This window comes from Corvus cornix, chromosome 1 (genome assembly GCF_000738735.6).
Source record: "Corvus cornix cornix isolate S_Up_H32 chromosome 1, ASM73873v5, whole genome shotgun sequence".
In the NCBI taxonomy this organism is placed as follows: Eukaryota; Metazoa; Chordata; class Aves; order Passeriformes; family Corvidae; genus Corvus; species Corvus cornix.
This window is the reverse complement of record NC_046332.1, coordinates 13379140-13400999: the sequence shown is the minus strand read 5'-3', so window position 1 is coordinate 13400999 and position 21860 is coordinate 13379140. Positions and strand designations below refer to the sequence as shown.

Here is a 21860-nt window from a genome sequence, read left to right as displayed (position 1 = left end):
GGTTCTAGGATCCAGTCATTTCATGCTACACACTGTTACTGCGATAAGAAATTCTAAATTATCTAGGCATTAATACATTAGCGCCTTCCCTAGCGACTCAGGAAACCTAGAACATTTCTCAAATGTCTCTCAACTCAATAAATGAGAAGACTTGCTTTAAGAAATCTTCCAAATGTATTGAGGTTTTATATAAAATATCAAGAATTGAATTTTTAGAATTAAAAATGCATTAATTTATAAATGTTTGCCTAAAAAATCACAAAACCCAACAGTTAAAATAGGAAAAAAAATTGATCTAAAATCTGAGAATTTTCAAACTCAAGTAGTTTAGAGGAAGCAAAGGTGGTGTGTATGTGTGTGTGTGTGTGTATTGGCTACATAAATCCCCAAATGTGTATCTCTCTTCTCTAAGATTAGAGTGCCAGCCATCCATATATCCCATAGGTGAATTTCCACAGTAATCTGAATATGGGACTGTGTTCATTGTATTCCTCATGTTGTTCTATCACCAACAAATTGAATAGCACTAGAAATGCAGAGACATTTTTCTTGGTATTTCCCTCACATAAATATTTAATGCTCTGAAAAAACAAGATCCAATGACATGTATCTGTCTACCTGTAAACTGAAGAACAAAGGAAATGAAGTGTTTTGGATTCCTGTTGAAGACATTCAAATGTTTTCAGAGAGCACACATTTTTCAGGTTTCAAGCACACTTCCACAGTGGTATAGATTTGTGTAAAAGCTAATTCTTTACAAATGCATTATTTGCTGCCTGTAAACCAGAATTACTAAGCCTATAATGCTATTAAGATAAAACAAAACCTTGATGGCTTCTCTATTAGAGTTATACCAGTGGTGTTTTCTGAAGGATTGAATGTGAAGAACTGAATTTCAGAGACTCTGTCTTTTTTCTTCCTTGAAAAAGTCAATATTGCTTGAAAGGGAAAAAAACCAAAACCAGGCTTTTTCTTATGAAATGTTTGTTGATGACACAGAAGCAGATCAGTTAATGTCCTTTCTTTAAAAATATAATTGCACAGAGGATTGTGGTAAGGTAATTCTTCCAGCATAGGTGTCTTACACCTTGTCACTGGTTTTTTTGTGCCTACAGAAGAAAGCCTGGCAAATACTTTTCACCCACAGTTATCCACTTGCCGATGGTGTATGGGCACCTTCCCACACTCAGGGATTTACCAGCTGTCTGGGCGAAAGGATGCAAACTCTCCTTGGAGAATTAATCTTGCCAATATTATCTGCATTTCTGTTACTTCAAGATTAGTGGGTTTCTTTTCAGTTTTGACAGAATCATAAATGTCTGGGCCCTGAGGGGACTGTTCCCTGCACACCCACCTCCCCTTGGGACTGGTCCACAGAGAACCCCTCTGTGAAGTTGGATTTGCTGGTAGCCTGCAACAAAACAACTTTCATATTCAGAGGAGCACCTAACAAGTGCAGAAAAATCTTGCTGCCATTTCCTCCCTGATCTCTTGGTGAACTACGAGAGTGTTGATTATGATTTTAAATCCCTTAATAAACTGAAATTGGTGTATCAGAATGATTGCTTCACTTTCTGTGCTCTCCTTCAATAGCTGCAATCAGCACAGACTTTCCAACTAAATCTCCTTCATTATAAAAGACAAAGGGGAGAGAATAGGGAAACAGATATTCCTGGTTACAGCTCCAAGACTAGAATTTTCTCCTTACCCGAAAACAGCTCAAACTAGTAAAGTTTGAGACAAAAGTCACCTTTAGACGATTATTTGAAGAAAATGTCAAATGAAGAGAATTGCAGACTGGATTTGCATAGAATCCACTTCATACTGCTTAATTGTCCTCATTAAACTTATTTGTATTTACGGGATGATTGATTACAGAAGAATACCTAACAACTTTGATAAGCATCTATTGTGGTTTTCATATAAATAAAACAATTATAATCTTACTTGTAAAAGGTTTTATACATAGGTATTGGATCATAACCAGACAAAAATTAATGACTTGCTAGCATTAGGATTCTCAGCAAGTTTTTGAAACACTTATTAATCATTTATTAATGCTTTATTTATAAACTTGCTTCTGTAGCCACATTTCTGTGATGTTTCTTTCATGTAAAAAAGCATTTTTCATTAATTTTATCAGTTTATGGCTGTTTTTGTTACTGTGTGAAGACAACAATGCTATTCCTTTAGGTCACAGTAGAGAGAGAGCAGAATACTCAGTTTATCTCTGAAAATCTCTGTATTGGAATTCTAAGAGTCTTCCAGGAACAACTTTCTTCTGCATGTAGTTGTTCTATCTCTCCCTTGAAAGATGTTTTTGGAATTTGCACATTTTGTACATTGTGGGAAGAAAGGTCTGCAGTTTTACCACTCCTGAGTTGAATCAGACAGATAAATAACTGCCCTGTAAAATTTCAGAATATTTTATCACTTACTGCTGGGAAAAAAATCATGACCCATGCATTATGTATGCACCACCACTTGAGATGTGCAAGCAGTTATCGGTCCCCGTGTAAACAGCATTTATATCTGAATCTTAGCCATAAACTGTCCCTAAAATGTGAACAGATGGAAAAAGTGGTTTTGTTTCCATTAAGGAACATTGACTGAGTGTGGAAATTATGATGATCCAACTACAAATCGTAACACAGGAAACTGACTGCATTCTAAACAGCCTCCTCACTTAGCTGAGATGATGTTGAGGCATGGTAGGAAAGTGGTTCTTTGTTACTAAAGCACAATCAGAAACTGTCTCAAAAATATTTATTTGTTATTATAATTTAATAGACTTTAAAATATCCTAAAGTGTCACAAAAAGCTGAAAGAAAAAAAAAGCCTTCACACTAATAAAAGCTTCTTTAAAAAATCCTTCAGGCAGTGAAAATAGGGATTTTGGAGAGGATATCTCAAGGTTATCTTAACATGACACTGTAAGTAAGATAAAATATAAATGGAGAGAAGTTTAAACATGTTTTAGAAGAAAATGCTAAAACCTTCTGAATGTTCAGGAAACATGCAAAGGCTGAATATTCCAGAAAGATTCCAATTACATTTAGCAGTATTTCCTTTATAAAAAAACAACACTAATTTTGTTTTTTGACATCTCCACTTGCAAAAGCTTTTTCTGTTCTGCATTGTTATGTCTGTGTTTCAGTAACATGTTCGGGTTTTCTGGTTTGAGCCTATAGTACTTCACAAACAGAACAAGTTTTCAACTTAGAATAGAATACCTGAAAGGACTTATGACAAATGCTTTTTATCATAAAGGTCACTTTTGATTTCCCTTCAATAGCTTCAATAAGATTTACGAAAACAAGATGTCTTCTGTTTAGTAAATATTTGACAATCTGAAGTAGTTTTTGATTTCTAAAATAGTTCAGAGAGAAATTCAGAGAAATATAGGATATACAGTCTCAATGTCTCTGTACAGGGGTATATCAGTAGAGATTTCAGAAAACATCATGAATTAATTATGAATGTAGTATTAATTTTTAATATTGCCCACTGTCCTTTCAATATTTATGTATTTACTACATGACTCTCTGTAGACCATGATGACTTTTTAGGTTGTTTTCATATTTACTAGTTTTTGTCATCACTTGGAGTAATTTTTGATAATATATGCTATTGAAAGGTATCTTTAATATGTCCAAAATCATAAATGTGACCTATTTTGTTTTCTTAACAAAACCTTTCAACATACAGTTAGGAGACAATGAAATGAAGAGGAAAACGCATGTTTTCAAGATGCTACACTCCCTGAAATCTTCCATGTGAAAAAGGAGAGTAAACTGTACAAAGGAGGATGTGGGAAAATAATATGACAGTATGCAGGAAGTAATACAGCTTTCTGCCAAAGAAATATTTAATATTAGTAGGAATAGCAGCAGAGATCCTAAATACTCACAATCTGCTTCATGGTGGTAACATCTGCATAAGGAGTGCAGGTATCTGTACTCGTCACTCTACACCAATTTTAGAATAGATTACCATAGAATTCAAACAAGTCTTGGACCAAAATGATTCCAAGATAAATTCACGTTATACAGAAATCTCCAAAATGAGCAACAACTTAAAAACACTCAATGCTGAAAGAATGTTTCAAAAGGAAAGTGTGAATTTTTGAAGAAGGAAGCTCCAGTCAACTTTAGTAACAAGGGTCTGTCAAATTACACATCTTTCCTACTGTAATCAATTAACATTTTAATAAAATTCACATCAACAGAAATAATAGGAAAGAAAGTTTTATGGGGAGTAAGGTGAATATGTCGTTTTGCGAAGTTAACACTGAGGACTTTTTTTTGTTCTGGCTTTACAATGAAACTAAGCATCTGTGAGATTGACTGATTGTACTCACTGGGTTTTTACTCATTTGAGTACCTTGCACCCTACTACACAGGCTGGTCATTTCAGGTTCTACTATTTGACATAGTTCATATCAGAAAAAATTATTGCAAATTCATTGAAGGAAGTAGTATGAGAATAAAAGTCTCAGACTTGATCTGCAACATTGCATGAAAAGAAAGGAAGAAGTACACCAATAGCCATTAATGTGCCTGCCCTGCAAATAGAGGAAACTCAATGTCTTCTTTAGAACTTCTAGTATTGAAAGAAATTCAACCTATATTGGAATAAAATGAATGTTACTATGATTTGCATTATTACATTTATACACACAGTTACTGTGTTTGGCTAAGAAAAACAAAAGATGAAGAATTATAAACCTGTTTTTTGAATACATGTTAACTACATGTTCACCATATGTTTCCCTGAAATAATTCTGTAATTTTGAACATGTTCAGTTTAGTGCACAATTTTTATATGAATATAGGATGTGAGATGGAAAGAGATAACACACTTTAGATTTGCTATATTTTTGTCTCCCGTCACTGCTGATAGCTGCAAAAGCATTCACCTCCTGAAGTATTAATCAGAAGACTGTTGGGGCTGCTTTAATTTGCACTAAGAATACCAAAATGTAAATTTGGATACAAGGGTTAACATTACTCTGTATAAACTCCCCAACTCATCAGGGCGTAAAGAACTCTTGCCTGTTTGGGGAGGCTTATGTTCTTTTCTGCCAAGAGACACGCAAGTAAGTACCCTCTTAGAGGGCATTTAATGCTTGTTGAACAAACATCACAGATATGCTTTTGAAACAGGTATCATGAGTATTAACAGGTATGTAGAAAATTTACTAAGTAGCTCAAAATCAGTAATTAATGCCCAGGATTAAATATTACACAACAGCTTACTTAAAATTATTAATTTTGCTGCATACATAATGCACATTTTCAAACGCAATCTCATTTCTACTCTCTTTGAAATGTATAGCTTCAAAAGCTGGCTTTTAGTGGGACATGAAAAAGCGACAACAATTGTAAATGTTTTTAAAACTAAAAAGTAACAGTTGACTTTTACAAAGTTGCAGGAATATTTCTAACTGGTGTAGAGAGGTCTGCACTAATATAAAGATACAGCTACTGCACTAAGACAAAGAAACAATTAAGATATACTTACAGTCTTTTCCTTGGACATTCTTCTCAGTTAAAATACTTCCATTTATTTTTTGTATACTTACTTTGAACTCCATGGGAGCGAACTATTTTCCAGGTTTCCGAGGCTACCTCTTTCACATCCACTTGGTAGTGGTGAATGGGCACACCTCCATGTGAATCTGGCTTATTGAACGAAACCTTGGCAGTGGTTTGTGACAGCTCTAAAACTCGTACTCCATAAGGATTTGATGGCACATCTGAAAAAGTACAAATACAGTTTAAAAATCAGCAGCAATGAGATAGATCTAAGCAGCTGGTAATCTACCCACAAAAGTTTCCTTAGAGTCTTCAAGTGAGTAAAAAATAATATTGAATATCGTGCAATAATATTTGTGTTAGACAAACAAGCTTTCTACTATAGAGCTGTAAGAAAACCACATTCATTTTCTTGTATGTTAAATTACTGCAAAAATACTTTCCATTTTTGCCTTTCTTTTATAATATGATATTTTTAGTAGCTAATTTCATGATGGTCAAATGTAAAAGATCAGTTTGTTGACTGTATAACAATGTAAAAGAAAATAACAAACTTTAAATCAAATTTAACAAAAGAAACAGTTACAGCTAAATAGATCGTTCAGACTCTAAATTCTTTGAAATGAGATTATAACAAAGAACCTTATAAATAATTTGGCCATTTTATGGAATTCTGAAACACAGCTGAAAACATGAATCTCTTTTTCTTTTGTTGGAAGACTGGATTTCAAGCTACAAAAAAGATATATTAATGGAATGTTAAATTCTCAGTTTAAGAAGTAATTCACAAAATAGGTTGAAAGAAACATTTTCTCTGAAATCAAAAGCAAGAGTATATCTTTCAAAGTAGGAAAGATCTATGAAAATAGAGCAGGTGTTTGTAGGTGTTGAAATGCTACATATGAAACAAAAGCAAAAAATAATATTGGGGTCAGTACATCTTTAAAAATAGAAATATTACTTATTTTTACAATTTATAATCGAACACATAGAAGTCAAAAGACTAGCTTTTCTAATTGTCCTACATTTTAAGGAGTTATAATCATAAAAAATTATATTGAAAATGCTAGGAAGAATTCTAATTCCATGGACAGAATACCAGAGTTTTGAAACACCATTAGAAATTTCTTTTCTGATCCATCTGAAAATGATTTGCATACCTGCTTCCAGATTTGACATTGCTTTTGTCTCCATGTTATAAAGGATATTTTTGTAAGGACATGTCAGAATTTGAGCCAAAGTCTGTAATTTGGTGAGTGGGTAATGAACCATTTACATAAAATATTGTCTGTATTTGAAGGCTGTCAGACAGTTGTGAATAAAAAGAAATCAATCTGCGCTTCACCCAGCATTGGTACTTGAATGAAAATGAGAATAATCTATATCTATAAAATATTAAGGAACATATTTAACGATATATTCCGCCACAAATTCTCAGGAAAAGGACAGTGCCAAATCTGGCCTAAAGGGGCTAATTTGTACAACCTTTTAATTATCCAAAACTTAAGTTTTTTTGAGAAAAACATCTCTGTCAGTTGTCAGACTTGAATGTCTTTATGTGAGTATCATAGCTCCTACAGCTGGCATTTCTGATTCTAGGCGTCCTGAAACCTCCAATACTTGGTGTTCATTGGTTAAAACCAGCATAGATTTATTTACATGGATGAAAAATTGTAATATCTTTTACTTAAAGACACAACTATGTGAATCCATGACATTATAGATTTTAGTAGAATTCAAGTCTTAGCTAGAGGGATTCAAACCCTTTTTTATTCCAGGAAACACTCATCAGGGTGACGATTTTGCAAGAAATTTTCACTTTTCTTAGAAAGGGATTGGAGATTCGTGATCAGATAGAACATGACCAAATGTAACCAATCTGCTATGAATACATGAGAACACAGACCTGGGTTTTGGATCTGTTTCTAAATTGATCAAAGAGTTGGGGGTTTTTAGAAAAAAGAAATTATGTTCAAAAAACTTACAGACTTTTTTTCTGTGACCACGTAGAAGAAGAATGAATTATATGAGTTGTGTGTTAAGTCAGCATTCACCCCAAAATCAAGAGGAGGAGGTTTAGAACCAACTTGTGACAGATCCCTTTCCTTCAGATTCTCTTTGCAGCTGAGAGAAATACTTTTTTTTTCCTCAATATAGTCATTAAGTACATAAGCACCATTCTGTGTACAGATGCCTTCTCTCCAGAGCTTAAATAGCAGTTCTGAGAGGAATGGGAAAAATACGGAGTAAGAATCCTAGCAAAGCAATCCAGGACAGCCACACCAAAGCAGAATGGCACTTTATGAGTCATGAGGATACCATAACTTGGGAAGATGATTATCAATATTCAGTAGTAAAGATGAATGCTCTTCGGATTTAATTGCAAGCTAAAAGCTGCTGTGGATACCTACAGTATTAAAAATAGCTTCTAAATGTCTAAAAATTATTTTTCTCTTGTTAAAAGTGTTCATAACAAACGAAAACATTTAGGGGATGAATGAATATCTAATATCATTCATGCTATTTTTATGGTAGTTTTTTTGGATGATACTTTAATAAGGCAAATCACCAGGGCTTCTGTCTGCATCAAAACATTTGGTCAGTGGTATGAAACAAAAATGTGTTATTTATATATCCACTCTGTTCTTGACTTTCCAAATCTTCAGGAGACCTCTTCTCCTTGTGTGTTAACGCCTGTGTATGATTAACTATAATAAGCACGTGTGGCAGTTTAAACTTAGTTCTATGGACCAGTTGCTAAACCATTGCAAAAGCTGGCACCGCCTCTGCGATTTACATATTTAAAGCAAGAGCAAGCTCGAGAAGTTCCTTTTTTTCCCGCCTCCCGCGGAGGGGTGGCGAGAGAGGGGCTCCCCCCTGCCCCGGGCCCTGTCCTGGAGCGGGCCCGAGCTCCCCGCCGGCGTGGTGGTGGGGTAGGAGCGGCCAGGAAAGCCACCCTGGAGCCAGGAGCAGCCATGCGGCCGGAAAACCCCCAACTGAGCCGGGACCGCGCAGCAGAGATAGATCGGAGGCCGCCGCAGCTCCGCGTGGAGCTGGCGGGGCCTCCCCACAGGCGGCACGATTGGCGCCGAACCGAGAAAGACACCACGCAGCTGGCAATGAGAAACATGCCGAGTTTTTCCTGGCACAGAGCCCAGACAGGAGACAAGATAACTTCTTAGCCACAACTTAACAGGCACCAGTTTTCTTCCAGGCCATAGAGAAAGGAAAAGTGAGATTATGTGAGACGAAGCCAACATGGCAGCGCCAAGGTCAGTAAAGGAAGGGAAGGAGAGCATTCGCTCCTAGCGCCGGAGCATGACCTTGCATGCAATGGTGAGGACTGCAATACTACAGACTGTTTCTCTATAATTCATTGAAGTGCATGGGGGGATGCAAAGATCCATGCGCAGCCTGCAAAGAAAAAGTGCCCACGCCAGGTCGCATAAATGCTGTGAGAGGCTTTTAGAGATTGAAGAAGACAGCCTTTGCTTCCAGGCTGGAATAGCTTATTCTTAAAAAGACTAAAACCCCATGAACCATTATGGCCCATGCTAGCAGTCGTGTGAAGACTGCTAGACCCGTGGTAGAGATTTTTTTCACTGGAGCAGCGGGCTGTTGTTTTGTGAAGAATCCCACAGCACAGCAGAAGAAACTCTTTCCTTAAACATAAAGACAGGAAAGGAAACACTGACCAAACTCCCATGTTTGTTTCCCTTGTGCAGCTTGGTAGAAAAAAGGATGTACTGGAAGAGAAAAGTGTTCTGAGATTGCACTTTAATTACTTTTAATTCTGTTAGTAATAAATCTTCTTTATACTGTAAATGTTCAAGTGTGGACCTGCTTTGCCTTGAAGTTTTTGTGTTTTCCTCAATAATCCTTATTTCACCTTATGAAAATGAAGTTTTAATTTCCCCTTCTCTGCTTAACTATAGTAGAGGCAAGTAAATAAATAGATTTCTTGGGGCTTGGCGCCTAACCAGCATCCAACCACGACAGCATGGCACAGGGAAGATGAAATCCTTCAGGAAGAACCTTATGTTCGCTACTGCAGATTCAAGTATCATTTCTGCCAGAGGAAGATATGATTCCAGTTGATAATAAGCATGAAATTAAGCTCCTTTGAAAACCCAGTATTATATTTTGCATAACTAGCACAATGCAATATGTTTAGAACTCACTGAAGTGTAAAATACATCCACAATACTATTTTAAATATGCATCTCACATTCCAAACCACCCACACGTGCAGGTGAGTTTCATGCAGTTTTCAAAGTTGAACTATATCACTTCTAAGGAAGAGAGTGAATCACCTGAAGAAAATGTAGCAGGAGGCACATTCCTGGTGAAAACCAAAACCAAATACTAGCAATGCCATCAGGATATAATAAATACCTACTAGGCAAATCTGTAACTTTTTTCCCCAAAGAAGATCAATAACAGCATAATGAACTGAATCTAATTCAGTAGTTCTCTAATGAGTATGAATTTGTTCGTGCAAGGTATACAGCCTTCTGGTCCTGATCCAGCTAAACATTCCCGCATTTGAGCTGTCTCCTGTCAGCCGCAATTACTTGGAGCATTGCCATGATTTTCATATTAGAATTGCAAGGCTTTTGGATCAATGTTTAGCAGGAGTGAAGAATAATTTGCAATGTTATGTACTCTGAAGTCTGTGCCTGGAAGGATAGAGCTGTGGATCTTGGTCTTTTTCCTTCTAAAACCAACGAGCATAATGAATCTTAGAGGAGTTTAGCTACTGGCAGTGATCACTAATTCATATACTATCATAGATATAAGTTGAACGACTAAGTAGTAGAAAAAGGAAGGGATTTACTTTCTATGATTTAAAGATCACTTAGTGATAGCAAAGATTCCAGATTACTCCCTTAGAAGTTCCACTGCTATCTTTTTTTGTCATTATACTGCTGTCAAAACAAGAGATAATTCATCACCAGTTCAGCCTTTAAATTAAAGACATAAAAAGACCCAAAGAGTGTCAAACATTTAGTCAACTTCATTTTCTTTACACAGTATCTATTTCTCTGTTCAATATGTGACTACATTCATGTATGATGTTAAAGAATCAAAATCTAAAAGTATCCCCAAACAATAGGTGTAAAATTGCACTTTATGTATTTTGTACTCAGCACATAATGCTGGTTTGCACAAATGAACTTTGTGATATAATGGCCCAAGTTAAGCAGAATTAGTTTGGTTCCAAAAACAGTATCACAGCTGATAGAGAAGTACACACAGAATTATGAGTACGTATTTGTCTCCACTGATGTGTAAAGCTCCTACAATTACAACCAAACTTGTTCAATAAATGACCACTTTTTATCACTGGGGATTTTCTTTTCAAGCTGTTTTTTGGATAGCTTTATGGAAGAAAATAACTCCCTCTCAGACTTTAGCAGTCCTGGTATAAACAGAGAAAAGGAAGTGATGCTGTGAGAGTGTGTAGTGGGCTCAGAGATTGATCTTCCAGATAGCTCTTGTCTCCTATCTCCTGTCGGTATGCTCCTACTGCTGTTCTCCAGCTTTTCCTCTCTCTGTACATTTGGCATATATATTGACTGAAAATAACTGTGTCTAAATGCTGAACCTAAGTAGCACCAGGACATTGGCAAGGAAAGAGATGAAGCTGGGGACTAGACTTTTGGAGTCAAAAATCTCTATGGAATAGCTTGTGCTTGTACGTCCGTAGAATAGAAAAAAAAGCCTAAAACAATATTAGATCTATATAGATTTCTTTTTCCAAACTTCTGAGAGTTCTGGAAAAATAAGCATTCAGTTAGTAAATAAGACCACAGCTAGCAAATAAATACATAAATAATAAATTAAAATAAGACACATGCACACAAAGCAGAACGCTGCTGCCATATTGATATGCTGATTGAAAATATGTTGCTGTTTCGTTCATTTTTTAATAAAAATCCTTTAGCTGATGCTGCTAAGATGTGAATGGCAAGTTTTAGAATAGCAAGTTAGATTTTAGGTCTGCCCATATTTTGTGCAGACAAATGGGCTTTTGGCAGGATATGATTTTCTTTTTCATTATACTATTCTCCAGCGAAAATTAAGTCCTACTACTTTGATTTTCTTTTACCTGTGTGAAAATGCAAATACTTGGTGAAAAAAGGAACAACATCCATTAACCAGCAGCAAAGTTCCAGCATCAAAACTACAGACTAGTAAATTTCTAAATTTGATTTTGTAGTCTTTATCGCTTATCAAACAGCCTTTTCATATTTTGAGTATGACTTTATTCCATAAAACAGGTTACAGGATGCATTTTCTGTGAAGCTCAGTTATTGTCTTTCCCATGTCTTCATTTGCTTTTGTTGTCATTATTTCCCATCCTCACTGATTTTCTGTGTGCACAGGATGCCTAAAGAATACCTAATTCAATAAAGTGGTGTAGGAGTCCTCAGTATCTAATGACATCATTGACTGTTTGTTTTTTAATTCCCTGTAATATTCCTGTAGAAAGGAAAAAGATAAGTCATAGAGCTATAGCAGATGTAGCATCTCTCATTTGCTCAGAGAAGCTGTGGATGCCCCATCACTGGAAGTGCTCAAGGCCAGGTTGGGCAGGATGTTGAGCACCCCGGTCTAGTGAAAAGTGTTCCTGCCCACAGCAGGACTTTTAAACCTTATGCCATCCCAGAATACAAGAAAGAAGGGCAAAGGAAAGTCTAGGAAGAGTAAGGCTATGAGATCCTTAGAGATGACTCACAGTTTACTTTTTAGAGCTCTAGATTCAGCCCAGCTATACATCCAGCTATGTACAAAATCTATATTAATATTTATAAAAAGAGAAACCTTCAAAATTCTCATTTTGCTGTGTGTCACAACCTTAAAATTTACCATTTTAAGATATTAAATTACCCATTCCAATAACATAGTCCTAAATTACTGATGGCCATGTGATTTTCTATTTACCTAAAAAAGCATTTAAAATAATGATATTGAGACCTCAACAAAGCAGAAGGATGCTTTTCTAGTTCATACTGGCTCCCTGCATCGTGGTATTTCACATGAACTATAGATAAACTAGATTTGGACAAATCTAGGAATATCTCTGCTCATCTCAGGCTCTGAGAGCCATTGGGACAACCTGTCAAGGTGTCCTGGGTTGCCAAAATTTAAGCCTGACTTAAGATTAAAACCAGAGTGTAAGTAAAGTTCTAAAATACAAGTTGTGTCTGTGACATGAACCAATTAATTTGCAGTGGCAAGAAGTGACTGTGGTTATTTTCACATTCTATATTTTACTCACATAACATTTTAAAAGCTCAGGTAATGAAAAAGGAGGTCACCCATGTGGTATTTTTAAGAGTTGATCACAAGTCAGGTCATGGGCATGTCTGATTAAGCTTTCAACATAACTCTGAAGTATCTAAACAAGCCAGCATCTTCCAGAATGAAACCTCAAATACTCTACAGCTTTTCAGTTGTTTTCAAAGGTTTAAATGGAATTCAGGCTGATTCAGTAGCTCTGTATAATCTGAGTGAACAGTTACGGTTTTCCTGTCATACAAAAACAGCTGTAAATTGCATATCAATTCTGAAAGAAATCTTCCTTTTTTTAACCATCAATAAGTCTAATTTCTTAAGGAAGGCAAAAGGAATAAAGATAATGGAATTGTGACAGTATGATTACTTTTTAAGTAGCAGTAAATTAATAAAAAAAGGTAGTTTGATTCTGCTGAAAAAGCAAAAGCAAAGCAGAAAATGGAACAAAACATGAAGGAACAAGTAATTCCTGCAGAATTTAAAGAGAAAACTATTCATAAAATGATCATCATTTGTGATCAAATTTACCCTAGCAGCATACTTTACTTAATACTGTCTCCCAGCTAGGAATTGTATTTATTTTTCCCTGACAGAGCCTTTGTAAAAGTATTCTACGCCCCAGCATTTGTATTTACAATCAAAGCCAGAAGGCAATGCTGGCTGCATTGAAATGCATCAAAATTATTTTATAGGCTTTAATATGGAAAATATCAATCATTAGGCCTTCCTAATCAACCAGAGTGAAGCAACTGATGAAATAAAACTAGGGAGAAAGATGTATTTGACATCTTACACCTGTAATTATTATAATGGTTTTATCCTCCATCTCCTGATTATTTTCCATTTCTAGCGGATGCCAGTTAAAGTGCAAAACTTGTAACAGTGAATTACATGTTTGGGTTTTTATTCTAAAAACAAAGTCTATTTCGAGGCAAATGCTAAAACGATCAATCTTTCAGGATACTGAATATTATGCATTATACTACGGAATATTATGCATTACATTACTGTATTATGCAAGTAGTGCATAGTAGTGAACAGTGACACCCCAAACCCAGCTTTTCCAGCCTTGCTCACTGTCACTACTAAAAAACCTGCTTTTGTTTTTTTCTATTTTCTGCATTTAACATCATGTAGAATATCTAAATATAGCTCAAGCTTTATATGATGTCTTCCCATCATTCCATTTATCCTGATTTACCTTATGTTTATAACAACAATACATATTTTTTAAGTGTTCGTCAAGTTTTCTGAAGAATTGCCTGAAAAAAAAAATAAGCAAAACATTGCAGAAGTAAAGAATGTTAATCTGTTTGAAAAACTAGCATCAGTAACATTTCTGCTATAGTTGTATTAAAAAGCCAAAGAAGAATTATAGCTTGCTATTTGTTTTCCCTTGCATTTCCAGGGGTGGTCATGTGTGAATTTCCTGAAATAAAATGACAAAACATCATGTTCTTTTTCAATTAACATTTCAATGCTAATGTTTTCTATTAAAATTGATTAATTAATAAATTATAAAAGCAGGGGATATATACGTAGCTAAAATAATCATCATGTAGTATCTTGCATTGTGATGAGATGTTGTTCTGTAAATCTAAGAGAAAAAAACAACATTCTGGAGACTATCTGGTGAAATGCTCTCCCAAGTGTATACATATTTATGAAAAAGCAGCCCACAGTGACAACCACAATATTTTCTCATCATTTTTTCTCCTGAGAGGTAAGACACCAGAGAGATGCAAGTGGGGATTTTCCTTCCTTTCCTATTATTTATGTTCATGGCTTCAAGAAAAGCTTTTTTTCTCAGTAGTCAAACGTAGCTGTCAAAGGAAGGGAAGATCACACCACAGCTAACACCCAAAAATAGTAAATGAAGGGTAATGGATCTTTTAATGATGTAAAATTGTGGCTCATAGAAATTTGAACCCTACATTTTCCTATTTTAAGAAGCTCAGCACTTTTCAAAGTTCTTCAAAACCAAAAAAATATTATAGTAGGAATGTGTGCTGGTATCCCATAGAGATGATGGGAAAAACTTTCAAAACTATGTACAAATTCTAAGAAGACTATTAATAAATAATGGGGTTTTATAATTCCTGAGACACCAAAAGAAAATAATTGCCCTATGGAGCAAAACTACACAAATAATAGCAGCAGACCAGACTGGATGTGCATGCTTCAGCAATGCTCCCCCAAAAGTCCTCCTGGTAGGAATCTAAAGTGTTTTATTTTCTTCATAAAAAAAAAAAAAAAAAAAAAAAAAAAAAAAGGAAGAAGAAACTAGACCAAAACTTGCAACTAAAACATTCAGAATCACTTGGAATATGTGTGTCCTAATGAAAAAGAAATAGATAGATATAGATATAATTATTTCTATCAGTCCCTTCAAAGTGTTAGCCAGTCTGACAGTATGGGACCACCTGGAGGTTACACGATAAAAATGGTCCATAATGACACATCCCAAGGGGTGTATGGCTCTCAGTGTGGCTGTACCTTTAGTACTGTCAACTGCATTATAACTCCAGAAATTTCATTAAAGTTGGCACAGTTTACACCATCTGAGTACAGAGGTCGAAATGTTTGGAGACCTCAAAACTGAGCAAGCGTTAGTCCATTCCACAAGAAAATATCATTGAAAGCACTGCTAAGAAACTCTCACTTGGTCTCAGTTAATAGTTATTTCTGCCAAAGAACAAACATACAGTCGGATTTTTCTATTTCCTTAAACAGCAATAGGACATAAAAATAGTCAGACATTCTGTAACAATATCGCAGAGCTTAAATTATTTCAATCTAGCACTCCAGGTCAAACTCTTTTTTTAAATAACTAGAAGTGCAAACAAAGATAGAAATTCTTTGCTGCAGTATTTCAGTCTTTTGTTATTATTAGTTTATCAAGAAAATACAAGGGAGAAAAAGGAAAAAAATAATTTCCAAATTCCTTCTTACTTTTACTGCCTGCAAACCATATGTCTCGGCTGAAGTAATAAAAATACATTGCTATAAATGTAGGATATAGTAAGAGCAAAGGAAAAAAGGTTAGACTAATTTTTTTCAAATTTCAGAAGGCCTTAAAATTAAATCAAAAGAAGATTCATATTCAGAGGGAATTGGTTTATTTTACTTTATATTGCAGCTCAGCTCTTAGACAAATTATCTGCAAAAAGTCCACGGAATAAAATAAACAGAGGATAATGTGTCTGAACTTAGTGTTGATTAAAGTAGGAAAAAATATTTAAAGAAAAAGAAACAAAATTTTAACTTACCAGCTTGACCAAGTGTATACTCCTGATATCTTGTTCCAATTCTGTTTGTGGCTGTACAATTATACCGCCCAAAATCACTGTCAGATGTGGGAGCAATCTTTAAAATGAATACACTTTGTAAATATTAGTTGCTAATTAAATATAATTTCTTTTTTTTTTAATCAGAAATTCAAGTATGTTCTCCTTAACCAACATGCAGATGTGTTCTCACTTCAACATATCTAGTATAGTCTCCATATATAGACCTAAATACACCTTTTTTCATGTTTAACTCCCCCTTCTCAACTTCAAATGAGGAAATCTGATAATGGAAAAAAATTACATTGTTCATCTTTATAATTTCAGCTTTAAACAATAAAAAAAACCCTAATAAACTGGCACTTACTGGATAGTCACTTTAATTTTCAGTCTTAGCTTGATAGTTTAGTTTTATATCTATTTATGGATTTTTTTTCTTCCAAGAAATGCAAATTATATTTCTGTTGGGTGCAGTTGGAAAAGTGAGCACAAGCCATTCAAATATGGATTATTTTCTAACTACTCATAAGAAATGTATAGATAAATCAATTCATATACAGTTGGTTGTTGTTTTTGTTCCTTTTTTAAGAGTGTTACATATTCAACTGTAGTCTTAGCCTTAAATACACTCTACAGTACTCACAGTGCTGCCAAACTGAGGACAAAATTATCTTCTGCCACCGTGTTGATTTCCATTTTAAGCCTTACCTCTAGAATCAGCTTTCTGCCTGTACTGTAGGTCTTCAAATGAGTTGTATTTTTTACAGGTAAAACTGATTTTCCTCTTTTCCACTGAACTGAGGCAGATGGGTTTGCTAGCACTTCACAGCTTATATTGATGGGATTGCCTTCCCAAGAGTAATACATGGTTTGATTTGACACGAATGTTGGAGCATCTGGAAAAAGGAAGTAATGCACAAGTTTATTAACTGGTTTAATAAAACAAGACATATACCCATGTCCAAACTTTCATGTTCACTGAGAAATTCCAATTGATTGTTGTGTTAGTTTATTATGGAACACGGAAGTATTACATTCCACCTTAAGTTCATCAGGCTTTTATCTTGGTAAGTTTCTCCTCTCCTGAAATTGTTTCAGCTGAACTTCTCAGGAAAGAGAATACCTGTTAAATATATTTAACATTAGGCAATATCAGGCCCTTGAAAGACACTCAGAAATAAGGAAGAGCGTTTCCTCTTGAGGATGACAAATTTTCAGCCAGACCCTGCTACCACAAAGTGAGGTGACCTAAAAAACAGATATTGTCTGTTCATGTGCTGATTTTATAGTGTCTTCTTTTGCTATGGAGAAATTACATTCACTCAAATTTTCTTGTGCTATGGCTTCACCCATTTCTCACTGGAACTTTATTATCCTTTATGAAATCTTTCCAAAGAGAGATGCTTATTTGTGGAAGTAAACCTTTAAAAAATAGTAAAAGAATACCAAAAACGATGCAATGTATTCTATCTACCACAGAAAAAATACATTGTGTGTACACTATTTAGGACAACCTTTATATCAGTTCCTTATGAAATTATCAAGCTACAGCCACAGAAAAAGATGGTGTGTTTTTCTTACAAACCTGACTGTAAATGGCTGCATTAAACATATACCAAACACTGAGTCTGACACAGAGGAAATTGCTGGTTTGCCAGCTAACTGTGATCTTCAGACCACAGTGCCACTAAGTGACAAGACCTGTCTCTTCTATTTACTATTTCTCTGGAGAGCAGGAAGTATAGTTTTCTCTATAAATGAGAGGGGGTAGCCTTTTCCCCACCTCTTCTTATGTCTTGGGTGAACAGTGCTTTTTTTCTATCAAATATTGATTTGTATTTTTTCCCTAATTTCATTGTTATTATCTTTTAAGAGTATTTAAAAAAATATTCTTTATTCAAGGAAACTCCCTTAGTGCTTTAATTCCAAAAGGGAATTTATTAGTTACAGCTGTTGTAATGGAATATCTTTTTAATATCTAAGGTGTATACATATACATTTTTGTTTTGATAAATAGCTCCTAAATGTTTCCAGATGTGTCTCTGGAAAATCTATTCTAGTCCTCTCACATATAGCTTAATATTAGGCAACAAAATTGCTAATAGGTCTATCAGAGACCAGAACTGAGCATCTTTAAGTATGAAGTAAAATTTTGCTTCAGGAATGGTTAAAAACAGCTGGGTTTTTTTTTTTCTTTTTTTTTTTTTTTCCTGAAGTGCACATTTTCAACTTCTTTCTCTTTTTGGCTCTGTTGAAAAGCACAACTTTTTTGATGACAATGCTGCTGCTGCATGTAGGCATACAGGCTTTGAGCAAAAAGAACTGTTATCAATAGAAGTTTTAAAGCACAGATCAAAGCCGCTACATTGCTCAAGGCCAGCACTCTCTCCTTTAATAACTGTTCAGCCCTTATTTTTGTGGAAAAACAAGAATTTTCATCTAAATAAGTAAAGCTTGCCCGGCTGTGAATTTATTTACCAGACACAGGAGCTCATCTTTCTGCTCCAAATGTTTAATAAGTAATTCTAGTGATCTTGATTTTCACAGACCTCTAAATACCCCATATTTCATCAGCTAAACAGTTTAATGCAAAGAACAGACTATCAAAGAGTCTTCAGAGTGTGACATCTCACACTAGTGGAGAATATGAAGAAAAAAGCAAACTGCCTAAGTGTGTTTCATGGTTTTCTGTGGTCAAGAATCTCAGAACACCAAGGGTCAGAACCTTGACTTTTCCTCTAGAAATGAAGTTCATGGTGGGAATCACTTGTAGGAAAACTGTACAAACTTATTTCTGCATGTTCAATAGATGGATCAACAGCATGTTCAACAAACAGATTGGAAATCTCATCACAGTCTTCATGGGGTTCCAAATGTGGTTATTTCACAAATTTTATGTAAGCACTGTCTCCCAGTGTGCAATTTCCCACAGTAAATTCACTCTATTTATGAACACTGCCATGAATGTTGAAGATTGAAAGATACTCTGAATCTGAGTAACCTTCCTTCCTGGATAACATTATGTGGTTTGATGCTCTCTGTTGATTTCAATACACATATGGCAAACTCATATCCTATTTTAACACTTACAAATGAAAAAGTAGTGTAAACTCTTACACTGCAGATAAAAGCATTTAAGAGAATAGGGACTTCCCATTCAGACTTCTCTCTCTTCTAAAGGTAGATTTTGGATGCCCATAGTATCTATTTGTTTATGTTTTAAAAGAATAGGTGAGTTATGGACTGCCATCTATACAAAACTACAGGTATTAACAGTCATAAATACAATAAAACACAAATAGGACTAAAAGTGTGTCAAATAAAGATATATCCCCAAATAAACAACTCACAATTGTAAAGTATTCACCTCAAAAAAGGGGAAATGGCTTTGCAGCCATTTCCCTAGCAGTGAAGTGCTCCAATATACAAAAAAAAAGAAGACTGTGCTAATGACTTGATTCACTGAAATTCACTGAATTTATCAGATGATTATTTATTTCCTAGTTAGAAGCAGATTAAAATGCCTGTATTGATGTTTTACAAAAAGAATATAATTCTGAAATATTTTCCTTTTTACAGTACAAATAAAAGATAGTTTACATTTCTTATAAAACTAAAAAATTGAGTTGAAAGGGGAAAATTTGTTTATAAAGAGAACTTGTTTTTTCTTGTATGCGCTTCATGACTAACTGCAGTTTAGTATGCTTAAATGGTGACAGAATTAGTCTTTATCAAACATAAACACACATTATATTTAATTTCAAACAAAGCATGAAAAATAACAAACCTTAAAGCCAAGGCTTTGAAAACATATGGCTGACTATTTTATATGTCTACAAAACCTGGTTCCATCAGTTTTATAAAATAACTAACAAACAAATTACATTAAAAACCAGAGTATTTATCAAACAGTTCTATAAATTGAAAATAAATGGAAACCAAGTAGAAATGAGAAGGTGGTCCTTCTCATAGGTTTACATATGTTAAGGATCTTTAACTGCAATATATGTACTGTTTAAAAAAATAAAAGATTCAGTAGAAATCAGTTAGAGAATTAGAACCATTAAAAATTAATAATGTGCTCTGCTTAGCTTCTATGTAATTGAGAATTAATTTACACCTGACAAAATTCAATGCAGGGTACAAATGAACTGTTCCTTTTAAGCATTTTTACATAAAGTACTACCAGTTAAGATGACATATTAGAGTTCTAAACAGATAAATAGAAGTAGGAGCTTGAATACACTCCATTGGAAAAAAAAAAAAAATCAACCCTCAGGGTATTTCTTAAATCTGAACTTTTAGCACTTTACTGAAAACGAAACAAATAAAACCCCCCAAAACTGAAAAAAAATATAAAAGTTGCCACTGATATTATTTTATTTATTTATTTATTTTATTATTTAATAAATGCACACAATATCATAGAATAGCTCAGGTTACAAAGGACCTTAAAGATCCCCCAGTTCCAGTCCCCTGCTATGGGCAAGGACACCTCCCACTAGACCAGGTTGCTCAAAGCCCCATGCAACCTGGCCTTGAACACTTCCAGGGATGGGATATCCACAGCTTCTCTGGGCAACCTGTTCTAGTGCCTCACCACCCTCACACTAAAAAAAATTTCTTCCTAAAATCAAATTTCTAATAACTCTTTGTTTAAAACCACTGTCCTTGTGCTATCACTAAGGTTAAAAGTCTCTCTTATAAGCCCCCTTTGCACACTGAAAGGCTGCACTTCTCCTCGGAGCCTTCTCTTCTCCAGGCTTATCAACTTCAACTCTCTCAGGCTGTCTCCATAGCTGAGCTGCTCAGGACCTCTGATCACCTTTGTGGCCCTCACCTGAACCTGCTCCAGCAGGTCCATGTGTTTCTTGTATTTGGTGTCTCAGAGCTGGATGCAGCACTGCAGGTGGGGGTCTCACAAAAGGTGAGTAGAGGGGTAGAATCACTTCTCTCGACCTGCTGGCCACGGGGCTTTGGATGCAGCCCAGCATGTGATAAAGTTCATAAGGTTTTATGGTTTGGCTATGAAAGATTGAGTATTATTTTGGAGAGATGAGGCAATCCAAATGAAAAAGATGCCTTGAAGGAACAAAGACGTTATCACAAAGATACAAAACTAAACAAAACTATTCTATGAGTGTATGATTCTGTACGAAATTTTAAATTCAGAATGACGCTATGGCACCAGCATCAGCTAAACTCAAGCTGTTCATTTTCCCAAACAAGAAAGAAATTGACAGGTCAGCACTCCAATTAGAATGAGTTCTGGATAACCTGTGTAAGAAAATTATTGAAGAGAAGCAAATTCTGACCTGAAAGCTTTCTCTAGCATTTAGATATCCTTGTTAGTTATAATGTCCAGGAACAGTGATTCAAGAACAGACTAATACATCACCTGCCTTGTCCAGAAGGTAATTAAATTACTGACGACAAAGATCCAGCTCTGGTGTATGTTTGGTGCCCTACACAAAATTAGATATAGCAAATTACCTGATTCAGTACATGTGTCCAGACAACTATAATGGAAAACTGGTGTGCAGAATCAGATTTGCACTTCTTAATTTAAGAACATAGGTTTTAAAACTTTTGGCTATTTGTTCCCTGGGAACATATAATAAAAATATGTGACAGATTGTCAGGTCTAAGACACTGGGACATTTCCTGCAGTACATTATTGGAAGTCTCTCTCTAAGATGATTAATGCTGGCATAAGTTTCCCATCATCAAGGAC

The 21860-nt window shown here is 35.1% G+C and overlaps 1 protein-coding gene across 2 annotated transcripts in view; it reads right to left on the bottom strand.

Moving 5' to 3' along the window:
• Positions 1-21860, bottom strand: part of NCAM2 (neural cell adhesion molecule 2) — a 283919-nt gene that overhangs the window by 65673 nt on the left and 196386 nt on the right. For both annotated transcript variants that reach the window (XM_039556490.1, XM_039556494.1), the window contains exons 10-12: positions 16835-17022; positions 16109-16205; positions 5585-5758 (exon numbers count right to left, since the gene is read on the bottom strand). In XM_039556490.1, coding sequence (XP_039412424.1) covers positions 5585-5758; positions 16109-16205; positions 16835-17022 — 459 coding nt within the window. The remainder of the gene's footprint in view (positions 1-5584; positions 5759-16108; positions 16206-16834; positions 17023-21860) is intronic.